Raw genomic sequence first — 24,376 nt, 5'->3', positions numbered from 1 at the left:
GCTTAATTTTAGGTGTTCACTATGATAATGAACAGGCTGCTGTATGTAGATCTCAATCAAATCAGTGTTTTATGATTGTTAGTGATTAGTTATAATGGATATTTTTATTTTATTAATACATTAACAATATGGTACTACTCAAAACATACAGTTGTAAAACTGTATCAGATACTTTTTATTATTGTGTGTTGATAGTCAAGGCATTGAATCACTAAGTCGTCAGGCTAGAGCGGAGGGCTGGACGGGCAGTCAGGTCACTGTGACCTGGCTTTGAATGCAAGGGAACATCACATCAAGGGTGAAAAAACAATGAGGTGCAGAGCTAGATGATACACATGTCTGTGTTATTATTTCAAGCAAACACTGGCTATTTATTTTTTGATATGCGTGTGCTGATATTACAATTACAAAGCAGCAACGACTACTGAGGGATATCTTTATGTTTATATGCGCATGTGAACCGAGACTACTGCTTCAAAGCTGACATTGGCAATTAAGTCTATACACGTATGTACTGATATCAGGGTTACAAAGCAAGCATTAACTACTGAGGACACCTGCAGTTTTGAAGAAGTCGTTAATAACTGGATTAGAAAAGCGTGACTGTCCAAGACTAAAGACAATGGTGAAAATGTGTGGATGTCCAAGAAGTAGGCGTAACAGCATGAATGTAGCTTTGCAGAAAGATGTGTTATTTGGATATAGAAGACAGTGCCTGCCCCATGGACCAGACTCAGTTTACTTGTATTACTGCCTAACACAGAGGATATCTATAATTGCATCAAACCCTGCCTGATTCAGTGTGTTTTTGACTGCTGAAATACCTTTATTCTCTTATCTTATCTCATATTTAAGTGTTGTGGAGACTCTGAATTCATCTGGCCCATGTGAAGGAGTTTTTCTCACCACATGACTCACCAAAGTGATTAATTACAGAGATTTTAGGCAAAGATTGCTTCATAACTTAATGCATCCAAAGCAGGCAGAAAAAAAGAAGCCTTTTCAATGATCTGTCTGTGTGAATGTTTAGGAGACCTAAGAGATTGAGATATTGTGTTTCTTTCCACTGACAGACATCCATCGCTGAGTGTTTGACCTACCTGGATAATGGTGTGGTGTTTGTGGGCTCCAGGCTGGGCGACTCCCAGTTAGTGAAGGTAAGCAGCAAGACACTTAACAGTTTCCACAAGATGAACATCAAAATTCACCTTAAATCTGCTTTGTTGATCAAATGATATAGGAAAATTCTCTCAGGTTATAGCAAATCTTAACAAAAAAGGCATCTAAAAAAAATGGGCTTGAGGCCATTTTACACCTCTTGAAAGTAAAATGTCAGTTTGTACCTCTAATATGTGTGTGTGTTTTATGCAAATGCTCCATAAACCTGGGGTGTAAGTGAAAAAAAGGCTGTGCTGAATTCATGAAATAATTTGATAATGTGTGATATAAGGATGGCAGCATTTTCCCCCTCTGGTGGGAAATCTCAAATAAACATTTAATCTTCATAATCTTAATGAGAAGTCCATAAAAAAGTGACAAATGACGCGTGTTAACTCCCGTCCAGCCGTGCACTCCCATCCTCCTTCTTTGATCTATAAGGTTTGTTTGTGTCTCCGCAGCTCAACGTGGACAGTAACGACCAGGGCTCATATGTGGCAGTGATGGAGACCTTCACCAATCTGGGGCCCATTGTGGACATGTGTGTGGTCGACCTGGAGAGACAAGGCCAAGGCCAGGTAAAAAAACAAACAAACAACAAAAAACTGAACCTATTTATTTTGTGACAGGTGAAAGATTAATGATCTTTTTATTTTCTGACAAAAAGCAAAACGGGGAATAAGCAGCACATGTTATATTACACTTGCAAATCATTGAGATAAAATAAAAGGTTTCTTCGGGCAATCGCCAGAGGATTTAGACAAGACATAGTGATTACTGAAAACCCTCTTAACTGTCACGGGACGCACTTTATAGCTTATTGTGAGTCTGCGTCTCTGTTTTCCTCTTCATCATCCTCTTTTTTTTTTTTTTTTTTTTTTACATCCTTCAGGGAGTCTGGGCTTATACCACCAGCCGGCTTTCTTGAGTCGTGTTAACACTGTTTTTGTCAGCAGAATTAAACATGCAACATACTACAGCACAAAAGCGCCATTGGCCAGAATATCCGAGTACAATATATTCAAGAGATTCTTGCTGACATAAAATACTTAACTTCCTGTGCCTTTTTATAGGCACTCTGGGTGTTCTTCTTTTGTCTTGTCTATATTTTTAGTTGCCAGTGGCCCCCTGTACACCTTACATTAACATGCGCCTGGTATCCCAGTTGCGTCTAGATATGATTTAGCTGGATGTGCAGTTTAACACTTGATGTTAAAATGCATCTCTGGTACACACATTTAAATTAGCTTCCTTGTTCCTTTTTGCAAAAACTCAGATTTCTGTGCATGTCATTTCCTCTAATAGTATTTACACGCTTTAAAACTCACAGTGAAAACTTCGTCTCCCCTGTCTGCAAGCATCCGAACAATCCATCATCTTTAGCACTCCGGTGATAAAGTTTGGTTATCTTTAGCGGTTTTCAAACAGCTTCTGCTCTGAATATAATCTCATAACCTACAGTGCATGTTGATGTCAAGTTTAAAAAGCAACTAAAAGATGCAGTTTGTTTCCTTCCCAGTAGTAAGGAATTGATTTCTTTGTTTTAAAATACATATTAAATTGGAAACAGCTGCTAAATGTCAAATGTTTGTTTTTGGCAGTTTTTTTTTTACTTCAGAGGGGACATATGCTTTCTATTTTCTGTTGTTTTCATACTAATATGATATTGGATATCTACATTAAACATGTTCAAACATTCAAAACTTGAGGTGTGTAGAAATCCTCCCTGAAAGAGAAAAGCCCAGACTTCAGCCTGCTTTGAATGTTTCATTTGTTACCTCTACTTCATCCCAGTGATGACATCAGATCATTCGTACATGCCCACAAACGTCTGTCTGTTGGTAGCCTTTGTTGCCAAGGTTGTTCCACGAGTTGTTCATGTTGTTCACTCGCATATTTTGGATCAGACTCGGGTGCTGATGTATTCGAGTAGTTTCCATTTCAAGAAAAAAAGTGAAATTGTATTACTATTGTTTGTATATGTAGCTGCAAGAGCAGCTGGAAGCCACTTTTCTGTAATCTTACGAATCAGAAGAGAGCGGGCTCATTAGGAGGGGGTCTTAACGAGACAGGAGCGAAAACAGGCTGCTTCCAACAGAGGCCGAACTGAGGGGCTGCATAATTGACCAGTATAAGATAAATAAGGAGTTTATTTAGTTTTTAACCGTAAATCATGTAAACATATTCCAGTAGAGCCCCAGAATAAAAATATAGACTTGGTAATGTACATGATATGTCCCCTTTTTTAAAAATGCAGCAATATAGTTTGACAAGAACAAATAAACATTTAATTTAAACATTTGTTCTCCTTTGTGTTGATGTTAGAGAAGCACAGAGAGATGAAACACTGAAGTAAGGAGAGATACAGTACAGAAGGTTTTGTTGGCAGGCTTTGACACCAGGCCTCAGGGTACTTGATGTGGTTCCAATGGCATCGGTCCACCAGAGCACTGAGCCACTCTCTAGACACAGACTAGCACACAATCAGCCACCAAGTGTATTCGTCCACATATTCTAGCTCGTTTTAGTCCGCTGAGGCCCAAAACTAAATCCAATCACAATTATTTTAATTTGCCATTTGCTGTAAATCCACAGAGTATTTGACCTGGTTAATTGGTGCAGACACATTCAAAGACAGTTCTGACAGTGGGGGATTGATGCACAAGAGTAAAATATAACTGGACTTGGCCCAGATTCAGTACAGAAGAAGCATCCAGAATGACAGAACGCTTAGGATAAAAGCACTAGTAATATATATATATATTATATTCACACGTTTGCAAATTCAAACCACTTTGGGGTTTATGCATAATAAAACTTGCTAAAATGACAAATACATGAGTACATCCTATGTGTAAATTGCAGGAGTCAGTTAGTCCCGTGAGTGTGTGAGGACATTTGAAAGCATGCTCAGGGGAGTTAGGTGGGCTGCCAGGTTCGGGATGGTTATTTCCACTAGGATGAGACTGTTGGGTAGCAAATGGTATGGGCTGATATTATGTAGGCCCTTGTATTAATCCTGTTAGTGTACCATGACTGGATGAATATGTAACATTCTGGTGCTCTCCAGTCAGACTGTACAGACAGCAGTGTTATTTGCCTTCAGGGTTTGGCTCTCCACACTGTTGTCATGTTTGTTCTCGAAATCTCAGAGGAGCTCTATTATAAACTGATAGTGATTCACAAATCGTCTGCCACAGCATTTTACACTACTGCTATGACACTGGCTAGTACTACCACCACTTTGTCCATAACTTGTATTTAAATGACATTTAGAACTACTACAACTAGGTACAATGAGAACTGTGAGCATTAATGTGACTACCAGTACTTCTACTATTATTACTGCTATCACCACTTAACCTGGCTACAATAATTACAATTATTTATGATGATAAAAATAACTAGAGCCAAAATGTATTAGTTGATTGACAGAAAATTAATTGACAACTATGCTGAGAATAAATGTGTTATTTTTCAAGGAAAAGTCTTTAATTTTCCCCTTTTCCAGCTTCTTAAATTTGAAGTTTTTTAGGTCTTTTTGTCTGGCATATTTGACAGGAAAATTAACATATTTTGTTCTTAGACTGTTATTCATACAAAACAAGTAATTTAAGGATGTCAACTCAGTCTTTACACATTTGTAAGACTTTTTGAAAATAATTTAAAAGATGAATTGAGGTAATGTTCAGCAGATTAATTGATTATAAAAACAAAAATGCTGTAATATAAAAGTGCTTTTACAACAATAAGTTTAAAGGATAAGTCTTGTATATTGTGAATTGTTTTTTAATGTCTATCTTTTCTATTTCTGTTAGTTATGATAAAACTATTCATCAAAGAGAAATGAAGACACTGCTGCAACATTCAGCCAGATTATCTAAATGCCTTCATATGGAAGTAAATCAGAGTGAGCCTGCCCAAAATAGTAATAATCCCTTATTGCCAACAGAAGTACGTTGCATTGAACTGGGATGTTGGAAGAGAAAACCAAGTTGAGCAGTGAAATTATTACCCAAACTGTCAAATATAACCATCCTTTACAGAGCAAGTAGATTAGGATAACTTGGGGTTTATATAAAACCTGACTGATCATGTTCCTCGAACTTCTTTTTAGCAATATTTTTACTGTGTTTTCAGATGTGAGCAACAGGTTCTCAGTAATTCTTAATTAGTGAATACAATGGGATTATTACTCATTTGAATGATGGGTAAAATTAAAACTAAGACCCAGGTTGTATTAAAGCAGAATTATCCTTAAAGTAAATGTAGGTGTCGAGAAAAAGTAGAAAAGAAATGTATTACAAGATGTGACTAAAATGTGAAAAGATAGAATTAGATAAACCACACAACAGCTTAACCCTTATAAGAGGGTTAGGGAAAGAAATGATCCCTTGTATCTCAGTTGATCTTTCTCTTATGTTTCCCCTTTGCTGCATTCAGCTCGTGACATGCTCAGGTGCATTCAAGGAGGGCTCGCTCCGGATCATCCGCAATGGCATTGGGATTCATGAGCATGCCAGCATTGATCTGCCGGGAATTAAAGGTTTGTATGTATGTGTGTGTATCTGTCTCTTTCACCATTTCCCTCTCAAGTCTTAACTTTTATTGAGATCGTAATCCTCTACTGACTTGACAGCAGAGCCACTTGATCTGCACATCTGTATGCCTTTCCCGGCCAAGACACCAGCTGTTGCCCATCCATGCTCAACATGTGAGCGCAAGCAGATGGCTTAGATGTCATAGGTCTTGGCTCGGTGCTTTTTGAAAAGCGCAGGACAACTGCCAAGGCTACGTTGGGAAACATTTGTTTTCATATAGTGAAGCAACACTGCCATGCCTTGCAATAGTAAACTGTCAAGCAGAAGAATCTCATCAGTTTTTAAAGGCAGCAGACACCTCTTAATCCAAGAAAATTGGGTTCCTTTCCCAAGACTGTTCTTTGATGCTTAAATGAGACACGCAGGCCAGCTAAGGTCTGCTTGTGCTTGTTAGGCTTCAGCTGTTTATTGACTATCTCTGCCCTAAAAGTCTTAGCTGCTGGCTCCTGCCCCTGGCCTCTTGATGTGAGCCAATTACTCGCTTATCCAATCAATGGCTCTCTGAGAGACATCTACAACCTGTGCTAGGGCTGCTTGATTGTGGCAAAAATCATAATCACGATTATTTTAGGTGAATATTGAGATTATTTAACATGATTACTAATTGACTTGTGTAACAGAAACGCTTCAATTTTATTAAATGTGTCCGTCCACACGTCTCTTTACACTCCGAGACAGACAGCTGTTTAAAATACACTTTTAAAATATCCTGCTGTATGCATATTTTGAACTAACGGTATCTACAATAATTTATCAGCTCCCAGTCTGTTTGTGAGCTTCCTACTCACTACTGACAGATCCAACTCTCTCTCAGTGGGTGCTGAAATAAAACCATTGAATCAATAAATACAACCACTGTTGATTTCTTCCCATGGTGCCAAAATAAAAAATATTTGGCTCAGTACACTTGTCCTGTCTGTCAGCCTGGTGAAGGCAGTTTGTCTAGCCGCTGTTTTCTCAGCGGCCCAAGAGCTGCTCCTGACAGATGGCTGCTTCTGTGGATATAGACGCTGAACACAGGACTGAGTCAACGTAAATCGAACAGTTAGTTAGTTAGTTCCTATGTGGATTCCCAGAGTGAGTTTCGGTGTTTAGGGAGGGTCAAAAGTGCACCGCCGTAAATGAAAGTGGTGTGCTGGATTTATAACACAAGACAAAATGAAAGCATTATTGCGATGATCTCATTTTCATAATCGCTGGAAGCGAAAATCGTAATTGAAAATAAAATTCGATTAATTGCCCTGCTCTAAACCTGAACGTCTTCCAGCATGTTAACATTTGACTTTTTGGATACTTCTTAGACATTGTATTTCTCCTTATTATTGTTGTATTGTTGTTCTTGTTATTGTAATTGTCATCCTACTGATGAGAAAAAAAAGTAACTCTTCTTCTCTTTTTTTAAGGTTTGTGGCCGCTCCGCTCTGAGGCAGGTAGAGACACCGATGACATGCTGGTGCTGTCTTTTGTGGGTCAAACACGGTGAGTGTTTGCAGAGCAGCAAGCCAGATAAGTGTAGAGTCAATTCAGAATGCCACATCTTATCTTAAGAGTGTTTTTTGTCCCCTAGAGTGTTGATGCTGAGTGGAGAGGAAGTTGAGGAGACTGAACTTCCAGGCTTTGTTGACAACCAGCAGACGTTTTACTGTGGCAACGTCGCACACCAACAGCTCATTCAAGTTTGTATACACACAGATTTACACACAACACGCTTTTGTTAGGGTCACATCGGCACTCCTTTTGATTATTTGAGCCTTTTATCCTAGAATTAGCTGAAGCAGGAATATAATCTAATTTCACAAATTCAGAATTAATTATAGAAATTAATTATTCAGTTTTGGCCTTTCTCCATTTAATAAGATATACTTTGCTGGAGCTGAATCATACATGATTGAAAGGGGAAGTCCTGAATATGAAGAGTGCAAAATGACTTCATGTATTTTACACTTGGTTGAGATGAATATTGCACTTAATTTAAATTCAACTTTTAGTTTGCCTTTTTTTAAATGAGGATGAAACCTGCTGGGAATTCTGCCAATTACTGGATCCACAGCCATACATTTTAATGTTTTAAGCACAACATCACTGCTGTTTTAAGGCTGGCACACTTTACTAACTCTTACCTCTTGAGTTGGTGTGTACGCACTCAATACATTTTTGCACATCAGAATAGTGTAACTTGACCCTTGCTTTTTAAGGTAGTGCCACTTCAAATAATAAAAGTTAATGTTTCTACTTGCACTTGCATTGAAACCATTATGTGAAGAACTTGCTCATTTCCAACTGTGGCTCACAGTCTAAACTGTCTACCACAACAAAGACGCTGCGTGTGATACTGACCGAGAAACCCTAAAATTAATGGGCTGAAAACACCAATTTTCAGAGACATTGTCTCATTTATACTATTTGAAAATCATTTTGCTCTTATCACATAATTCTCTGCCCAAACAGCAGGGGCTTCAAGCAATATTTTTGATATTAACAATACATCAAATGATTCCAAGTAACTTGGAAAGGTTTCTCAGAGTGTTAAACCCACAAAGAATTATTGCATACCTCTGCAACTCTTTGCTGTTTTTAGTCTTGTTTTAGCTCATTATTTTGTTTCTTTGTACCACACTCTGTCTGTGGTTGGGCTTTGCTGCTCTAATTAACCCCCAAATAAAGAACTGAAGGCAGCAGTTTCTGGAAAAAAACAAACTCAAACAAGCCGACTTTGCACTACCTGCCCAGCACGAAATGCCAAAAAATGTAAGAGTGGTTGGTGAAGGGCGCCAAGCGAGTCCCAGATATTCTTATCAGGGGGAAAAATAATAAATATTACACTTAAAATTCATCAAACAGCAACATGGCAATGGGAGGCTCATTGGATTGTGTTTAGGTTGTGGTTTGATGCTTGCTGTTTGGTAGTTGTAGATAATGTACACACAGAAATACACAACTGCTCACAATTTATCACCCGTAGATGTCATAAGTAGCTTTACGCGGCTTCAAGTACTGCCTTTTTGATCAAATACATTTTTAAGTTGTTTGAGCCTCAGCTGATCCCCAACTAAAACTGAGGTGATGAAATGATTTCACACAGACAAGAGATGAATTTTAAACTGTCAGTGGGTAGTGATTGGCACTATGCTGCAAAACAACTCTATTAACTATTAACTATACATTTCGTCCTCATTTCACTTCTTTTAAGGACTCCATTATGGATCCTGTCTTGAATATGTGCTTTAGGTTCACATCTCATTGCACCACTAATAGTAACATCTTCAAACCTGCAAACATCTTTTTATGACTGCAGTTTGTACCTGCAGCAGTATCTTAATGAGGCCCTTTCCACCTCTGTTCTTTCCTCAACTCCCTGTCCTGCCTAGTTACAATTTTAATATAAATATTGAGTTTTGTCTTAACCTGGGTTTTTTTATCAGGTATTCACAAACCTCTTTGGTTCGTGTGATACAAATGCAATAAAATTAACATAAAAAGAAAATTTAATACATCTTGAAAATACAAAACTGTTGTTTTTAACTTTTCATAAAAGGGATTCTTTGATTAAAAATTGTTCGACATCTATAATCCATACAACTTTCTCTAATTATAATGCTGTATTTTCATTAAAATATGGTTATATTGCTTAGGTTCTTGTGAGCAAAATTTTGTTTTAAGCTAGTCATTTAGTCTTGTCACCACATTTTCCACCTTTATCCTTTCATTACTGTATAAGCCCTGTCAGGATTACTTAAAATGTCCTGACTGTTTTTAAACAGTATCTCTTAGGACTGAAGAATCTCTTCCATGTTCAGACATGCACTATATTGTACGTTAAATACAGTTTGTGGAGTGACTTATAAGGAAGTAAGTAATTAACATTCTCTATGCTATCAAAACCACAGTCTCATCACATTTTGATTCACACAAATGCAAATCCAATCATTTCTAATTTCTCAGTCAATCCCGGCACAAAAACAAATATAAACAATTAGTTTTGTTCCGAAATGTCTCCACATCATTTCTGTCATTTCCCAGAGGCACAGTGCTGTTGGACAATAATCTTTAACAGCAGAAACTGTTTATTCCTCCAGATCACATCAGGCTCTGTGCGTCTGGTGCTCCAGGAAAGCAAGGCATTAGTGAGCGAATGGAAAGAGCCACAGGGCAGGAACATCAGCGTGGCTGCCTGCAACCACACCCAGGTGGTGCTCGCCGTGGGACGAGCCCTCTATTACCTCCAGATCCTGGCTGGAGAGCTCAAACAGATCAGGTAGGATGTATTGACACTCACGCACATAAGCACACACACGATTGTCAATTTATAGATATTTATCAAGTAATATTACAACGCTGATGAACGTTGAGGGTACTTATCCACCAATTACATCCGCCACTACAAATGCAGTTGATCATCACACTGTGAGCGTATATATTGTGCAGTCACCAGAGCTTTGTTTCTACACTGCATTATATCTGCTGTGAGTCTCCATTACTGAATGCAGCATTACTGGAGACCACAAAGAGAGGAATGTTGACACAATTAGAGGACACAAAACATCAACCATGTGCCTTGTTTGTCTGTGGATTAGATGGATCAAATTGGGTCAGCTTGAAAGTTATTTCAGAAAACCTAGAGTAAACATGTCTGACCTCTTCCTCCGGTTTTATTTTCTAAAAAAACGTAACTGTGACCCCTAAAAGTCTCCTTTGAGCGTTAAACCGTCATTGTTATTTGTAGCCAGTGAGCTTAAAAAAACAACAACTTAAGTGAAATAACAAAGTCAGCCACAAAGACCACAGGTCATATCTGGTCAGGAAATAGAAAAAGATAGGTTACAAAACATTGTGTTAATGTCTGTAATACTTGGATGGTTACATAATAGTGCGACTGATAAATATGTGAGATAAATTGAATAATTAACACCAGGGAAGAAGCTTACATGTGAGATACACAATACCCAACAGAACTGTGGTATTAAGGCTTAATTAATCAAACATTAATTTGTTATATTCCCTGCAGTACCCCAACTTTGGGTCTGACTCACAGTTTTGTTTTATTATTACCCTGCATTGTCTTTGTTGGATATTTATTTTTTTCTCTACATTTATGCAGTAAACTCAGAGATGAGGGCTTTGCGTCACATATTTTAAGTCCAAAGTGACCATTAAACTTGAAATGCCGTAGAGTCTTACATTTCTTATGTGGCTGCTGTGGTTTATTTGCCCTTGAGGCTTTCTTTGTGGCACTATTGCAATATAACTGATTAGAGTCACTACTTTTTACAGTAGTTGAAAAAAGTCAAGGGTGTAGAAAATATATATAAATATTTTTTTTATAGAGAAAGATGCACTGCTTTGAAAATGGCCACCAGGGCTGCTTGAAGCTCTAAGTGTTTGTTTACAGCCTCGAGTGTCCATGAATAATGAAAAAATGAAGGAGACAGAGTGAGCAGCTCACCGGAGCTGTGAAAATAATGTTTGGCCTACATCTATAAGCAGTTGGTCTGCTTTGTGACTCTCAAAGTTCTGTAAATAATCAGATAATAGTTTGATTCAAGGTGTTTATATGGCTGAAATTCTCTTGTGTGGTTCAATTCAATGGAAGTACTTCACAAACTATGCTGTGGTTATCTTGATATTATGTTTGTATTATTGAGTAGCCCTGTTCTGTTACAACAATGCAAGAAGTCATTTATCTTTTAATTTACAATTTTAATTCAAAAATTCTTATTTAATTATATGTATGATACAATACGAGGTCATATCGATGAGTGAATGAATAAGGAATGAGGATGAAGTCAAGAATATCTGTTTTTGTCTAATCCACTGATTTAAACAGCAATAGAGATATTAAAGAAATACACTGCAAAATTAAACCTGTTTAAAATATACATTTATATATTATCATAATTCAATTCTCAAATATGATATGCCGAGACGTAATCAGATGTTTACATTCAGGATTAAACTTTATTATTTATTTATTTTTATCTAATAATAATTTCATTTGAAAGTGCAGACATGACTAGTAAAGGTCTGCAGCTAAAATATCAAACAGTAGTTATTGCATTTATGCTGATTGCACCTTAACCAGCACGCTCCAATTGGAATCATTATTAATTTTTGGAAATCCCAAACAAGCGTAATTTATACACAAAGTAAACTTTATGTTTATTTGACAAGCAGCTTGATTAATGTTCTGCTTTTTGCTGAAACACTGAATGCATTTGATTAGTGTACTTGTGAAGTGACTCATTTTGAAATGTCAACTTTTTGCTGATTTTTTTTTTTTAACTGCTTTTCAATTTATCATTGTAACAAGTTAAGACTTGTCAGAATATACAAAATATGATTGAATTGATCCAAATTTCAAAGAGTACGAAGTTTTCTAAAATTCAAAGTCACAAAGGAGCTTAAACAAGGAAGAGCAGTGATCTGATTGGTTGTTAATGATAATTCAGTCATGGCCTATTGATTCTCGAGGAGAAAAGAAAATCCTGTTGCTTGCACACACATTGAGTTGAGATCTCAACACAGTCTTATCGAAAATGAACATTCGTCTGGCAACTTGGGGCTGTGTGAACTCGTGGATCAACTCACCAGGAGACTTTGCATCTCACATAAGCTGATGCTCTGTGTCACTAACACATTAATGCCATTAGTCATTTAGTTCCGCACTGTTGTCAGATCTTATCATACTCAATCAGTTCTCATTCACACAATGTACAGGGCAGCTTGCTACTGTCTTCTAATGTCCTTTTCACTGTCCTTAGTACCACGGAGATGGAGCATGAGGTGGCCTGCCTGGACATCACACCTCTGGGGGAAGGCGGTGGTGAGTCACCGCTATGCGCCGTGGGACTCTGGACCGACATCTCAGCCCGTGTGCTCAAATTGCCCTGCTTCACAGCTCTGCACAAGGAAATGCTGGGTGGAGGTGAGAGAAAGGGGAAGCAGGATGCGCTGACAGGGAACAAGGAAAGCTGTTACCGGCTTGTTGAGACAGATAGGTAGACTGAGATAATGACAAGTCAAGTGAAGTTTATTTCTACATCCTGATGGCACATAAAATGTCTCGATGGGCTTTTCAGATCCACAAAAGCAATAATTCCTAACCAAACCCATTCTCTCTGGAAGCCAAGGAAAAAAAACTCCCCTAAAATTAAGGTAAAATTGTAATTCACATTGATCAATTAAAGTTGCAAATGCATAGAAATAGCCTACTAGATGAGTAAAAAACCTATTCCACCTTCCCATGACCCTCTTCTCGAATGGCTGAGGGCTACAACCTGGGACAAAGGCAATTACTAAAAATCAAAAGATTCTTTTAACAGTTAGTAGACATACAAAAATACAAATATGGGATGATAATTCAATAATGAGATCAGTCTTATAATGTAGTAATTCATTATTAGGATGTGTAGTGGATCCCTAACAGTAAAATAGCAGCTAAAATATATTCTATCAGCAATTTTATTAATAAATGTAAACGACATTTCCCATGAGGTACCATCGCTTTTCAAGTGTGCTTGAATATAAATTTTGCTGCCAACACAAATGCACTTAGTGCATCATTTAAGCATTTGAGACGTATTTAAGAATGTTAAAATATGCAAGAGAAGACGTGACTACTTTTTTTGGTTAAACTAATGAAAAAGTCAGCAGTCAGTGGAGACAAAGTTTCATAACATTAGGAACTGGCACAGACGGGACTCTTAAGAATATCTCCACACTCTTTCCCAGTGTCATACATTAATTTGCATTATTTCACAACTGTGATTTCTTGCTCACTCCCCTAAAGGGGACAGTGTGACTGCAGACTTAAACCTTTTTTAGGAATTACTAGCAGGAAACTTTTTTAAAGGTAATAAAGAAATAAAGGTAAAAGATAACCCTAACCCTTGTTGTTATCTTTAGCCCCGTCAATGGAAACATTTTAATAATGCACAGTTGGTGTGTTTTGTTAACATTAATTGTATTTGTAACTCAGTTTTCACATATTTATTGTGAAATGTAATGCAAACACAGCCCTGTATTTGTGTTTTAAAATGTTGCCTCTTGAGAGTTATAAATGAGGAAATAATGCTTCTATATTTCCATGTAAATATGCAACCGTTCCAATAACCAAGTTTTGCAGATGTTTCTGTGCTGTTGCTTTGTGGAGAGTGGTCCAACAATCACTTAATCAGAGCTTCTGTCCGTTGACGTGATCGGCCTGCAGTCAGAAAAAACTGATGTTTGGGAAATGGAAAAGACAGAAGGCTTTATATTCACCCTGCTGCATTTAAATGAAGTCATTTTTTTCAAAAAGTTACCAGCCGGTCTGGATGATAGCCCGTATTGATTTTTCTGACAGAGACATTTTGCCGACATTTATCACTTTTGGTGTTCATCTGTCAGCTTGTGACTCCACAGAGTGGAGGAAAAATAAATCACTTTGCTGTGTCCTCAGAGATCATCCCTCGCTCAATCCTAATGACCACATTTGAAGGCAGCTACTACCTGCTGTGCGCTCTGGGAGACGGAGCGCTCTTCTACTTTGGTCTGGACCTGCAGACAGGTAGGTCCTTCCCACCACCATCAATACACCTGTTAGACGAGACATTCACAAACTGCTCAAACTAAGAGCGGCCTTTAGACAGGCTCATGGGCAACTGTCTGAGAACGTTTTCATTTTTAAAATATTATTTCGTGGAGAATTGCATAACTGCCAGCCCTATAATTGGATGCAATGATGTAGAAACTGTGCAGCCTAAAGGAACTCATGTTATGAGTTTGATTGAAGGCTGGCTGTTTGTCTTCAGAAAAAGATGCAATGATGTAATCAAATGCTGTGATTTCACACACACGTCCATCAAGGGAACATGCCAAGTTTTGACTGACCTAATTGTAAAAGTTTGATTAAGACACCTCCTTTACTTGCTATTTCATGTATTAAAATAAATACTCTTAAAGTCCCAATGAAACATCAGTTAGAGCATCTTTAGCTTCTGTACTGAGATGTATCTACCAGTGACACTGAGTATTTGAATTTTTGCTCGCTGATATCCAAACACACATCTCTTCTTGTCTCTCTCCACATTGCTATGTTGGCTCCTACGACCCACAAATGGTGAAGTGCGGTTTTATATGACTGGAGTGGCTAATGACTCGACCAAGGTCACATCTGATTGGATGAACTTTTGTAAACATCCCTGAGTGGCATCAGATGAGTCATCAGACATTTGAAACCGTTTCACAGGGAGAGAAAAGACAACGAGTCAGGGATTGATTTTTGAATGTAATTTTCATTTCACCGGGACTTTTAAAAGTTTAAAACTTGCCAGTATACGTAGGCACTGGAGCAGAAAAGCATCTCTTTTGTTTTTTTTCTGTTAGATGATTTAACTAACTGATTAGCAGATTTTCTAAACAATTTAGACATCAAAGAAACAGAAAATTAAATACAGAACCAACAAGTGTGCTTACATGCATATTAATACCCTGGTTATGATCAAGGGTTTTGGTGAAATCTGTTTTTTGTTTGCAGCTTTTTGTTTTCCTTTTTTCACTTTGTGTCTCCAGACCTGATTATTTAAGTGTCATCTTTTACAAACAGTCGGGCTTTTTCATACCGGATTTCTTTTCCATGAAAGTCTCTGTCATTTCCCATCAGTGCGACTTACTCCAAATCAAGTCATAAATAGGCGCCGTTTTTACACCAGCATAAAGATTTAAAGCACCTGTACTTCGGCTTCACCTTATATAACAAGCGATAAAATGGAAGTTACATTCAGCACACATTGTTAAAATGCAGCTGTGTCCAGTAGGGCTTCAATTATTGATTATTTTCAGTGTTGATTCATCTGTCATGTATTTCTTTATCTTCTTTGTCTCTAAAAGTTCAGAAAATGGTGAAAAAGTGTTTCTCACATTTTTGTTAGAATATTTTTGTGCTTGACAAACAACTAAAGCGGTTTATCGATTATCCAAACAGTTGCTGATTAATTATTTGTTGATTGACTAATGAATGAATGAATAGACTATTTGTCTCATCCTGGTGGCAGTTTAGGAAACCCTCACACAAACAAACAGCAGACACTGATCAGAGACACGGATAGCGTTGTAATCGTGTACACAAGGGTATGAATATAATCAGGTTACTTTGTGTTCCTTGTAAACATCGTGTCCTGAATGAAATCAAAACAGGATCAGACTCACAACAAGACTATTAACATGCATACAAATGTACTCATCTGTTTTTTCTTTTGTTTTGATCAGCTCATAGTTTGTACGGTGATCAAAAGGGACAAAAATATGTGAAATGTATCAACAATAAAAATCTGTTGCCAGCGTTATGATAATTAATTTTATACATGGACTACAAATATTTTATATGTTTATGCTTTACAAGGTCAATGCACACATTACTGTAAAAGTGCTGGTGTTAGCTGAAATGGTAATTTCCAACTCTTGTCCCTTGTGTGCGAAATATCGATGAAACAACAATATTAAAAGATAAACTGGAGGCTTGTGCTGGAAAACACTAATACTTAACAACACTTACTGCTGGTTTTTACTTGTATCAGAAGGTCATTCTGCACAAAAGTACTAACTTTACTGTTTATAGGCATTTGGGCTCCACTTTTTAACTCACAGGTTAAACAGTCCAAGTTATAACTCTACAGCAGCCCATTTTGTTTCCTTTTCTTGGCTTATTTATTATTTATTATTTATAACAACGAAAATAGTGTGAGTCTAACTTGAGGTCGAAGACTGCATTGATCAGCTATGTCCTGCAGATGTTTCCTACATGTTTGTGGAAGAAGATTAGGCTCAGTTCCACCTCTTCCTTCTATCGCAGCTGATCGTTATCATTTACCATAATAAATCCAAACATAATTGCTCAAAATATGAAGTTGACATACATTAATGAATGAAAAGAAAACATTTACATAATATACAACTAACACAAAAAATTGCGCCGACAACGTATCGTATGTCTGACATTTTTCCCTACTGGCCCACTTGGACAGTAGATCAGAGTTTTACTGGCTTTTTGTATATCTTTACTGGCACGGCAGCCAAAAATAAAAATAGCTCTGTTTTTCCTTTATAATCCTGGTGATTTATGCATTGTATAGATGTCCGTACAACGGAGAAGTTCTTTCTAGATTTGACTGTTTTCCTTTAGTTATGGATATGTAATGTTGATATATTTCAAAAATATGCAAAATATAGAATTAGGCACATATTGGATCAGTAAATGAATGGTGTATACATGTAGTTTTTTTTTCACTATTTTGTGTAAGTTCAGAGAGTAGGGAATACATAAAGAGAAGAGAACAGAATTAATGATAACATTTCAGTGAGAAATATGCTCGTTAACACAGGACAATAAGAGGAAGAACATGATTAAGATTGTCTTTGTGTGTGTGTGTTCACTCCAAGCTACTTTTGTCTGCGTCCACGAGCCTCCTGTCCACTACAGACATGGAGCTGAACTGTAATTAATGAATGAAAAGTAGATAGGAAGAGGAGGACAATGAAACATGAACTAACAGCGTCGTCATCTGTGTGTTTGAGGGTTATTTAACTTGTGCTTTAGAACGTAACCACTGTGAAACCATCAGAAAATAATGTTTTATTTATTTCACTCACAGCTTTGTTTTCGCAATGGCTGCTCCCTCTCCTCACTTCTTTCTCTTGTCTTTTTAAAAATGAGTCAGGAAGCCATCAGCAAAGCCTAACTTCGCTTTTAATGTTATCAGGCAAAGAGAAATGTCCTCCGCTCATCCTGAACTGTATACCCACGACTGCATAAACCTTTACTGGCCCCAGGCCATCAGGCCAGCGGCTGTGTCAGGCCATGTCTGTACACTCACCTCTCAAACTAGAGATAAACTTGTGTTTTTAAATCTTATTTCCTTTACCCGCAGGCGCCCTAAGCGAGCGTAAGAAGGTCACGCTGGGCACCCAGCCCACTGTGCTGAGGACCTTTAGATCTCTGTCCACCTCCAACGTCTTCGCCTGCTCCGACCGACCCACTGTCATTTATTCCTCCAACCACAAGCTCGTCTTCTCCAACGTCAACCTCAAGGAGGTCAACTATATGTGCCCACTCAATTCTGAGGGTTATCCTGACAGGTCAGCAGCACTTTCACTACTTTAGCATTTGATCAGTGTTGTTGTTTCATGTTTTCTTCTTTTTTAAGAGCTGAAGAACATGAAAGCTTCACTACTTTTTGTTTTGATCCTCAAGCAGACTCAGTTGTTTCAGATGTTGATTATTGAAATAATGCATCTAAACTTTATAGTGAGTGGGTGTGTTCTTCTTTTTTCACTCTCAATCCTGAATCTTGTTGTTGTTGTTTTTTGTCTCCCAGTCTGGCGCTTGCAAACAACAGCACTCTGACCATCGGTACCATTGACGAAATTCAGAAACTCCACATTCGCACTGTTCCCCTTTACGAGTCTCCCAGGTCAGTCCTATTGTCAAATAATGAATGCAAATTAAAGCTTAAGTGAAAATTTCAGACCCATCATCAAATATGCTGCATCTTTTTTTGCAGTGATTTTTCCTGTTTGTTCTGATTCTATTTTAGCTTCTTAGTCTTACTGTTTTTGTCGTACATGTGCTGAATGATTTTATATTCCCTCTTTTTGTACTCCCGACATTTAAGTGACAGCCGTGACTTATTGTTGTTGAATAAGTTATTAAAAGGTTGTTTCATAGAGTTGGAAAACATCAGCAGTCTCCGGGCAACTTGTTTTGTTCAGCTTAGCACTGTTTGCTCTTTTCATGTTTGTGTCCTCCCCTGGCTTTTTTCCTCCCTCTCCTCCTCTCATATCTATCTCTCTCTGTTAACACCCCACCAGGCGGATCTGCTACCAAGAGATTTCCCAGTGTTTCGGCGTCCTGTCAAGCAGGGTGGAGATTCAGGATGTGAGCGGCACCACCTCTGCCGTACGCCCCAGTGCAAGCACTCAGGTACTGAAGCTCCGTGTTGTGTTCGGATAATGAATACCCAAGGGCTTGTTTTGGGGGGAGGGGGTTGCTGCAGACATACTGACCAAACACAATATTACCTGAGACTGGGATATCCGTTATATAGTCAACGTTGTTTATACTGTAGCCGTCAGATAAATATCAGTTTTCCATAAAGTTTATTTCATTGACACAATGTCAGTCCAGTTGTCCTTTGTTGGAGGGCTTTCTTGTCAGCACTCATTTTAAAAATATATTTATCCTGTGCAATACATTTTTGCCCAATTATTATGTAACATAATAATCAACTTCTATTCCAAACATTTTCATAAATTCTTTAACATCTCTTGTAGCGCTGCAACTAAAGATTATTTTCATTATTATACATTATATACAATAGTGAAAATGTTGTTTAATTTCTTAGAAATCATTGTGATGCCTTTTACTGTCATGTATGACACATAAAATCTTAAAATCATCACATTTAAAAAGCTGCAACCAACAATTTTATTAAATAGTTGCTTATTATTATTATATTATATAATATAATGTTATTTCTGTCAATCGATTATTTAATTAATTGACACACTTTTACTACTTAGTACTGTTTTCTTCTAACACATCTCTCACCAGGACCTTTATTGATAGTCTTGGTCTGGCTTTGTCACATTTAATTACTGTCATCATCAGTTATCTTCAGGCTCAATTTTCTCTCCGACCATTTAGTTTTATAGTCAAAGCACCATAATATTAGCTTAAATTATAATTTTTTGTAACTCTTTTGTTGACTTTTTTTGCTTGATAACTGACCTGTCTTCCTTCTATAATAGGGTTTTGACAGGTATGTAGAAAGCTAAATGAAAAGACATTTCTTTTTAATTGTTTTACTTACTCAAGCTAAATTTAGCTGTTGTAAGAGTTCAAATGAAGTTCAGATTACCATTAAACATAGCTGTCTTTTGTTTGAATTGCTGTCAAGGAACACTGACAATGAGATTTCAGCTGCCAAGAAAAGAATAATAGTGTTTTAAAAGAGATTCTCACTTGGACAGCTAATCAAAAACTCGTTTCAGGCAGATTTACTGTGACAGCATGTGTTGTGTCCACTCGGTTTGGCTCCGCAACTTCCCCGAGGGGACAAGTTTGTACTTTTATTTTGAGTTTGTATTTATTTTTGCTACGCACAACTTTGCGGAGACACAACGGAGCCAGAGCCTTTCACACGTAATGTAAAAGATGTTTACTTGGTTTTAAATGCTGCACATCTGATGCCACAGATGGTGTCGAGCTCGCACAGAAATAGAGATTTTAATTCTCTGTACACCCTTTATTAGACCTGTCTTTGTCTTCCTTTCTTGAAATATATATCTACATCTACTTCCAGGCTCTCTCCAGCAGCGTGAGCTCCAGCAAGCTCTTCCCCAGCAGCACGTCTCCCCACGAGACATCCTTCGGCGAAGAGGTGGAGGTTCACAGTCTGCTGGTTGTGGATCAGCACACCTTTGAAGGTGAGACAGGCGGATGTACATTTCCATTTGATCTCACCGAGCTGGTGCTTTCATAGGGCGCCTCTGATGGTAAAATAATGGGCTCTTGGAGAATTACCACCAGTTAAATCAGGTCAGGAAAGAAAACTTTACACAGCCTGAAACTCCTTCATCAAACTATTGAATGCTCATAAACACAAAGTTTTTATTTATCTGACCCAACCTGCCATTTGAACTCACATGTGATGTCTTAATTTTATATGTATTTTTTAACTACTTAACACAGTAATTATATGGAGTCATGAATGATTGAATATGTTGGGCTTCATGTAGATCATTTCATTCTGTTTTGCAATGCACAATCCTCAGTGCATATCTTTCCTCCAGGAAGATCCAGGAGTTACCACACCCGCATAAATTAGAGTATCTTATATGTTAATAATATGTAAATAAGGGGACTGGTGCAGCACATCCACAGCTAAATCCAATTTATCAGTGTGCGATCAGATCATTTAGATGTTGTTAGATCACACAGGGACACATTCTCATGCAGCATGCAGTGTTGTAGCATCTAGTATGTGTACTATGAAAATGTACCCCCAAGGAAATGTGAGGCACATATTCATAGTGTGATCAGTTACTCAATTTGTGCTACAGCACTTGAATCTGCAGTCATTTCAAAGGTTTTGCTAAAGATGGCCCCTGCTGTTTTAAGTCACATGCTCCTTATGTTGCATTTTTCAGCTGCTGCATTATTGAAATTGTTGATATTAGTCAAATAGGTAGTAGTGCGTGCATGGTTTCTGCATGCTTCTGGCAAGTGATCTGCTGCTGCTGGGTACCTTTTCCACTTAATTTGAGCAGTTAAGTCCATCTACGGCGCTTACGTCAAGCCCGATTGCTCAGGCTTTTTCTGGGCAATGAGGGATTATTAATGACATTTCTGGTGGGCTCACTTTGATTTCTAGCCACGTTATGGAAGGCAATGTTGTCGGTCTACCACTTAATACCTTGACAGCTACTGGATGGATAGCCATGTAATTTGGCGCAGACATCCCTGAATTTTCTCCAGTGCTATCATGACAGTTTGGATTTGACTAAGATAGACTTGACAACTATTGGATAGATTACCAGGACATTTGGTACAGAAATGCATGTAATCATTTTGGTGATGCCCTGGATTTTCCTCTGACACCATCATCAGATCCGATTTTGAGTTTGTCGAATACTTTAACTAAATCCTGCCTCAGCTGAACTTTGTGTTTAGTAGCAAATATTAGCATGCTATCACGCTAAACCGAGACGGTGAACGTTTGACCTGCTCAACATCAGCGTGTTAACATTCTCATTGTGAGTATGTTAGCATTTAGCTCAATGTATCACTGTGACAATGGCTATAGACTCTAAATCCTGTTAGCACAAAATAAACTGATTTAGATAATCTGGCTTAACGGTTTGCTCATTTGTCACCTGTGTGAGAATCTAATCCTTCGTATTTCTTGGCCCACCTGACTGTGTCATAGCAATGTTCCCGGAAAATAAGACCCAAGTTCTAATGAACCTGAATCATCTTCTTAAACTGAATACCAAAGGGACAGTCATGACAAATGAACAAATAAATGTAAAATCCTGTTAACAGAAAGACGTATTGTGCTGCTCCCACACTAATTTTCCAATTTGTGCTTTTGTGTCTCTACCAGTTCTCCATGCCCATCAGTTCCTCCCCAGCGAGTACGCCCTCAGCATGGTGTCGTGTCGTCTGGGAAAAGACCCGTCGGTGTACTTTATCGTAGGTACTGCCATGGTGTACCCAGAAGAGGCTGAGCCCAAGCAGGGACGCATTATTGTCTTCCACTACACTGACGGTCAGTACTCAGGCTTTCTTCAACTTTCCCTCTCCTCTGCAAACAAAGAAAGTAACCTGAAAGAAACACTATCAGCCTCACCCTCTCTCATCCAGCTCTTTATCCTTCACCCTGTTTCATTTTCTCCTCCCTCCGCCCTGTCCTATTTCCTCCCTCACGGACACTTTGTCCCTACCATGCTCTTGTTTCCCACCTCACTTAATCATTTTCTTATCTCTCTATATCTGACTTTCCTTCTCTCACCACCACTGATTCCTTCTCATTCCCTTTCATACTTTCAAGGTGCTTTGCTAGCCTTTCATACATCCACCTGTGCCTGTTGTATTCCAAGCTTGTATTGACTCTGAATGCCTCATCTATTCATTTTCTAAGCTTTATTCCTCATCTCTCTCGCAGTTATTGAGCTGTATGCTATCCTCTGCATCACAAAGATCTTGTATGTGCTAGTGCAGTTTGACATTGAGCACATGACACTGTGAATTCTAACTGAATAGAGACTGACAGACATTGTGCTCTCTCCTACAGGCAAGCTGCAAACTGTAGCTGAGAAGGAGGTTAAAGGAGCTGTCTACTCGATGGTGGAGTTCAATGGAAAACTGCTGGCCAGCATCAATAGCACTGTAAGTGGTGTTTTATAGTTTTGGTGGGTTTTTTTGGACACGTTCATCACTGAACTGCAGCTATGTTCATGTACAAATTGTTCAAAGGGAGAAAATAGGTGTACTTCTAAGCACACTTGGAACTAAGTACGTTTTTCAGATGACGTTTTTACCTCAGACCTGCTCTCAAAATGTTTAAGAGTTGGTTAGTACAATTAAAATTGTTATGGATGCACCCTAATGTTTATTTTGATTATTGATTAATCTAGCTATTAATTTCTGTCTGTAAAATGTCAAAAAATAGAGAGAAAATGCCCGTTATTATTCTTAGTTTCAAAATGTGTCATTCTAATGTCATGTTTGGCAAAGAAAAGCATCAAATGACCACATGTGATGAGCTGAAACCAATTAATATTTGGCATTTTTGCAAAAAATAAATTATAATTTAAAGATTATTAAAATAGCTGTTGAATTACACATTTTTGTGGCTCTAAAAATAATTTCTCTCAGCCTTTGAGAACTTGATTAATAATCAGGAGGTGCTCACTCAGTTCCTTGTTTAGACCCAACACGAAGCCAAACAGCATGTTCTCTCAGAGATGATGTGAAAATATGTTAAAGCCACCCGTATTCACGAGGGGGTGTGACGTTGAAAATGTATAAATAAAGACTGTGTGAGAGAGAGAGAGAAAGAGAGAGCACATAATGAAACTTAACAGAAACTAAAACTTGTTACTTCCTTGTGGTTACTTAATTAAAAAACACAGACAGACTCTTGGCAACACTCCGATAATGACCCAACACAGATTTCATGTTTTACTGAATGCTGAAATGTCTGCTACCTGCTTACTGATTACCTACTTTAATTACAATCAATATGTTGTTGTTGTTGGAGAGGGTGGGGAGGGGGCTGCCATGACAGGAGTGATGAAAGAAAGTGCAGCACAGACTGTGCCAAGGTCAAGGTTTATTTTTTAATAGCCTATGAAATTATGTGATTATTATGCAGCTTTTTACAGAATCCTATTGTTTCCTTGCAGCCTTGTAAGGCTTACAGTCTGGTGGTTGGGTAGCTCTGATTTTGACAATATTTTATCACAAAATAACTAAACTACACCTGGAATCTGACTAAGCATTTGAGCCACCAGCAGACTGAAGTATTGAGTCACAATCAGACCCTTTGACACAGTATGAATTAGTTACTATTAATCAATGTCAGACGATGTGACTTTCAATAGAATCCAGACAAGATTATTTTTTTATTTTCTGTTCAGTCCAAAAGATATTCATTATTTTCTGTTCAACACTTCACCTTTTGGACTTTTTTTCCCCTTTCCTTTTCACCAGGGAGTCGACCTTTGGAGTTGTGTGTTTTGACCTCTTTTTGTCTTTCAATATTTAAGAGGCATTTAATCTTCTCAGGGTGAAAAGTGCCTCCTCAGTCATTTTAAAGTCCAATTTCTAAATAGAGTTATCCCATATGGATTGCTGTATGAAATCACTGACATACAGTGTGAAAGAAACAGCCTGCAACCCCCCCTCTTCAATGCCCCGTAATGCAACACTCATCCACGCTCAGCTATAGATAGATTAAAAGGATTAAAAGCTTTAAAAGGCAGCCTCGTGTTAAGATATCGAGAATCAAAAAGTCATGGGTTGCAGATTTCTGAAACTCATCGCACTGAAGGCCTCATTTCCTACGAAAACCCACATG

The 24,376-nt window shown here is 38.0% G+C and overlaps 1 protein-coding gene across 1 annotated transcript in view; it reads left to right on the top strand.

Moving 5' to 3' along the window:
- ddb1 (damage-specific DNA binding protein 1) overlaps positions 1-24,376 on the top strand; it is a 50,958-nt gene that overhangs the window by 14,214 nt on the left and 12,368 nt on the right. The window contains exons 8-21 of the mRNA XM_062422113.1: positions 1,074-1,157; positions 1,620-1,736; positions 5,602-5,704; positions 7,163-7,238; positions 7,327-7,435; positions 9,836-10,014; positions 12,518-12,681; positions 14,197-14,304; positions 17,663-17,870; positions 18,110-18,205; positions 18,603-18,714; positions 20,096-20,219; positions 21,899-22,063; positions 22,589-22,683. Coding sequence (XP_062278097.1) covers positions 1,074-1,157; positions 1,620-1,736; positions 5,602-5,704; positions 7,163-7,238; positions 7,327-7,435; positions 9,836-10,014; positions 12,518-12,681; positions 14,197-14,304; positions 17,663-17,870; positions 18,110-18,205; positions 18,603-18,714; positions 20,096-20,219; positions 21,899-22,063; positions 22,589-22,683 — 1,740 coding nt within the window. The remainder of the gene's footprint in view (positions 1-1,073; positions 1,158-1,619; positions 1,737-5,601; positions 5,705-7,162; positions 7,239-7,326; positions 7,436-9,835; positions 10,015-12,517; positions 12,682-14,196; positions 14,305-17,662; positions 17,871-18,109; positions 18,206-18,602; positions 18,715-20,095; positions 20,220-21,898; positions 22,064-22,588; positions 22,684-24,376) is intronic.

This window comes from Scomber scombrus, chromosome 1 (genome assembly GCF_963691925.1).
Source record: "Scomber scombrus chromosome 1, fScoSco1.1, whole genome shotgun sequence".
In the NCBI taxonomy this organism is placed as follows: domain Eukaryota; kingdom Metazoa; phylum Chordata; class Actinopteri; order Scombriformes; family Scombridae; genus Scomber; species Scomber scombrus.
This window is presented reverse-complemented; position numbering and strand designations above follow the sequence as displayed.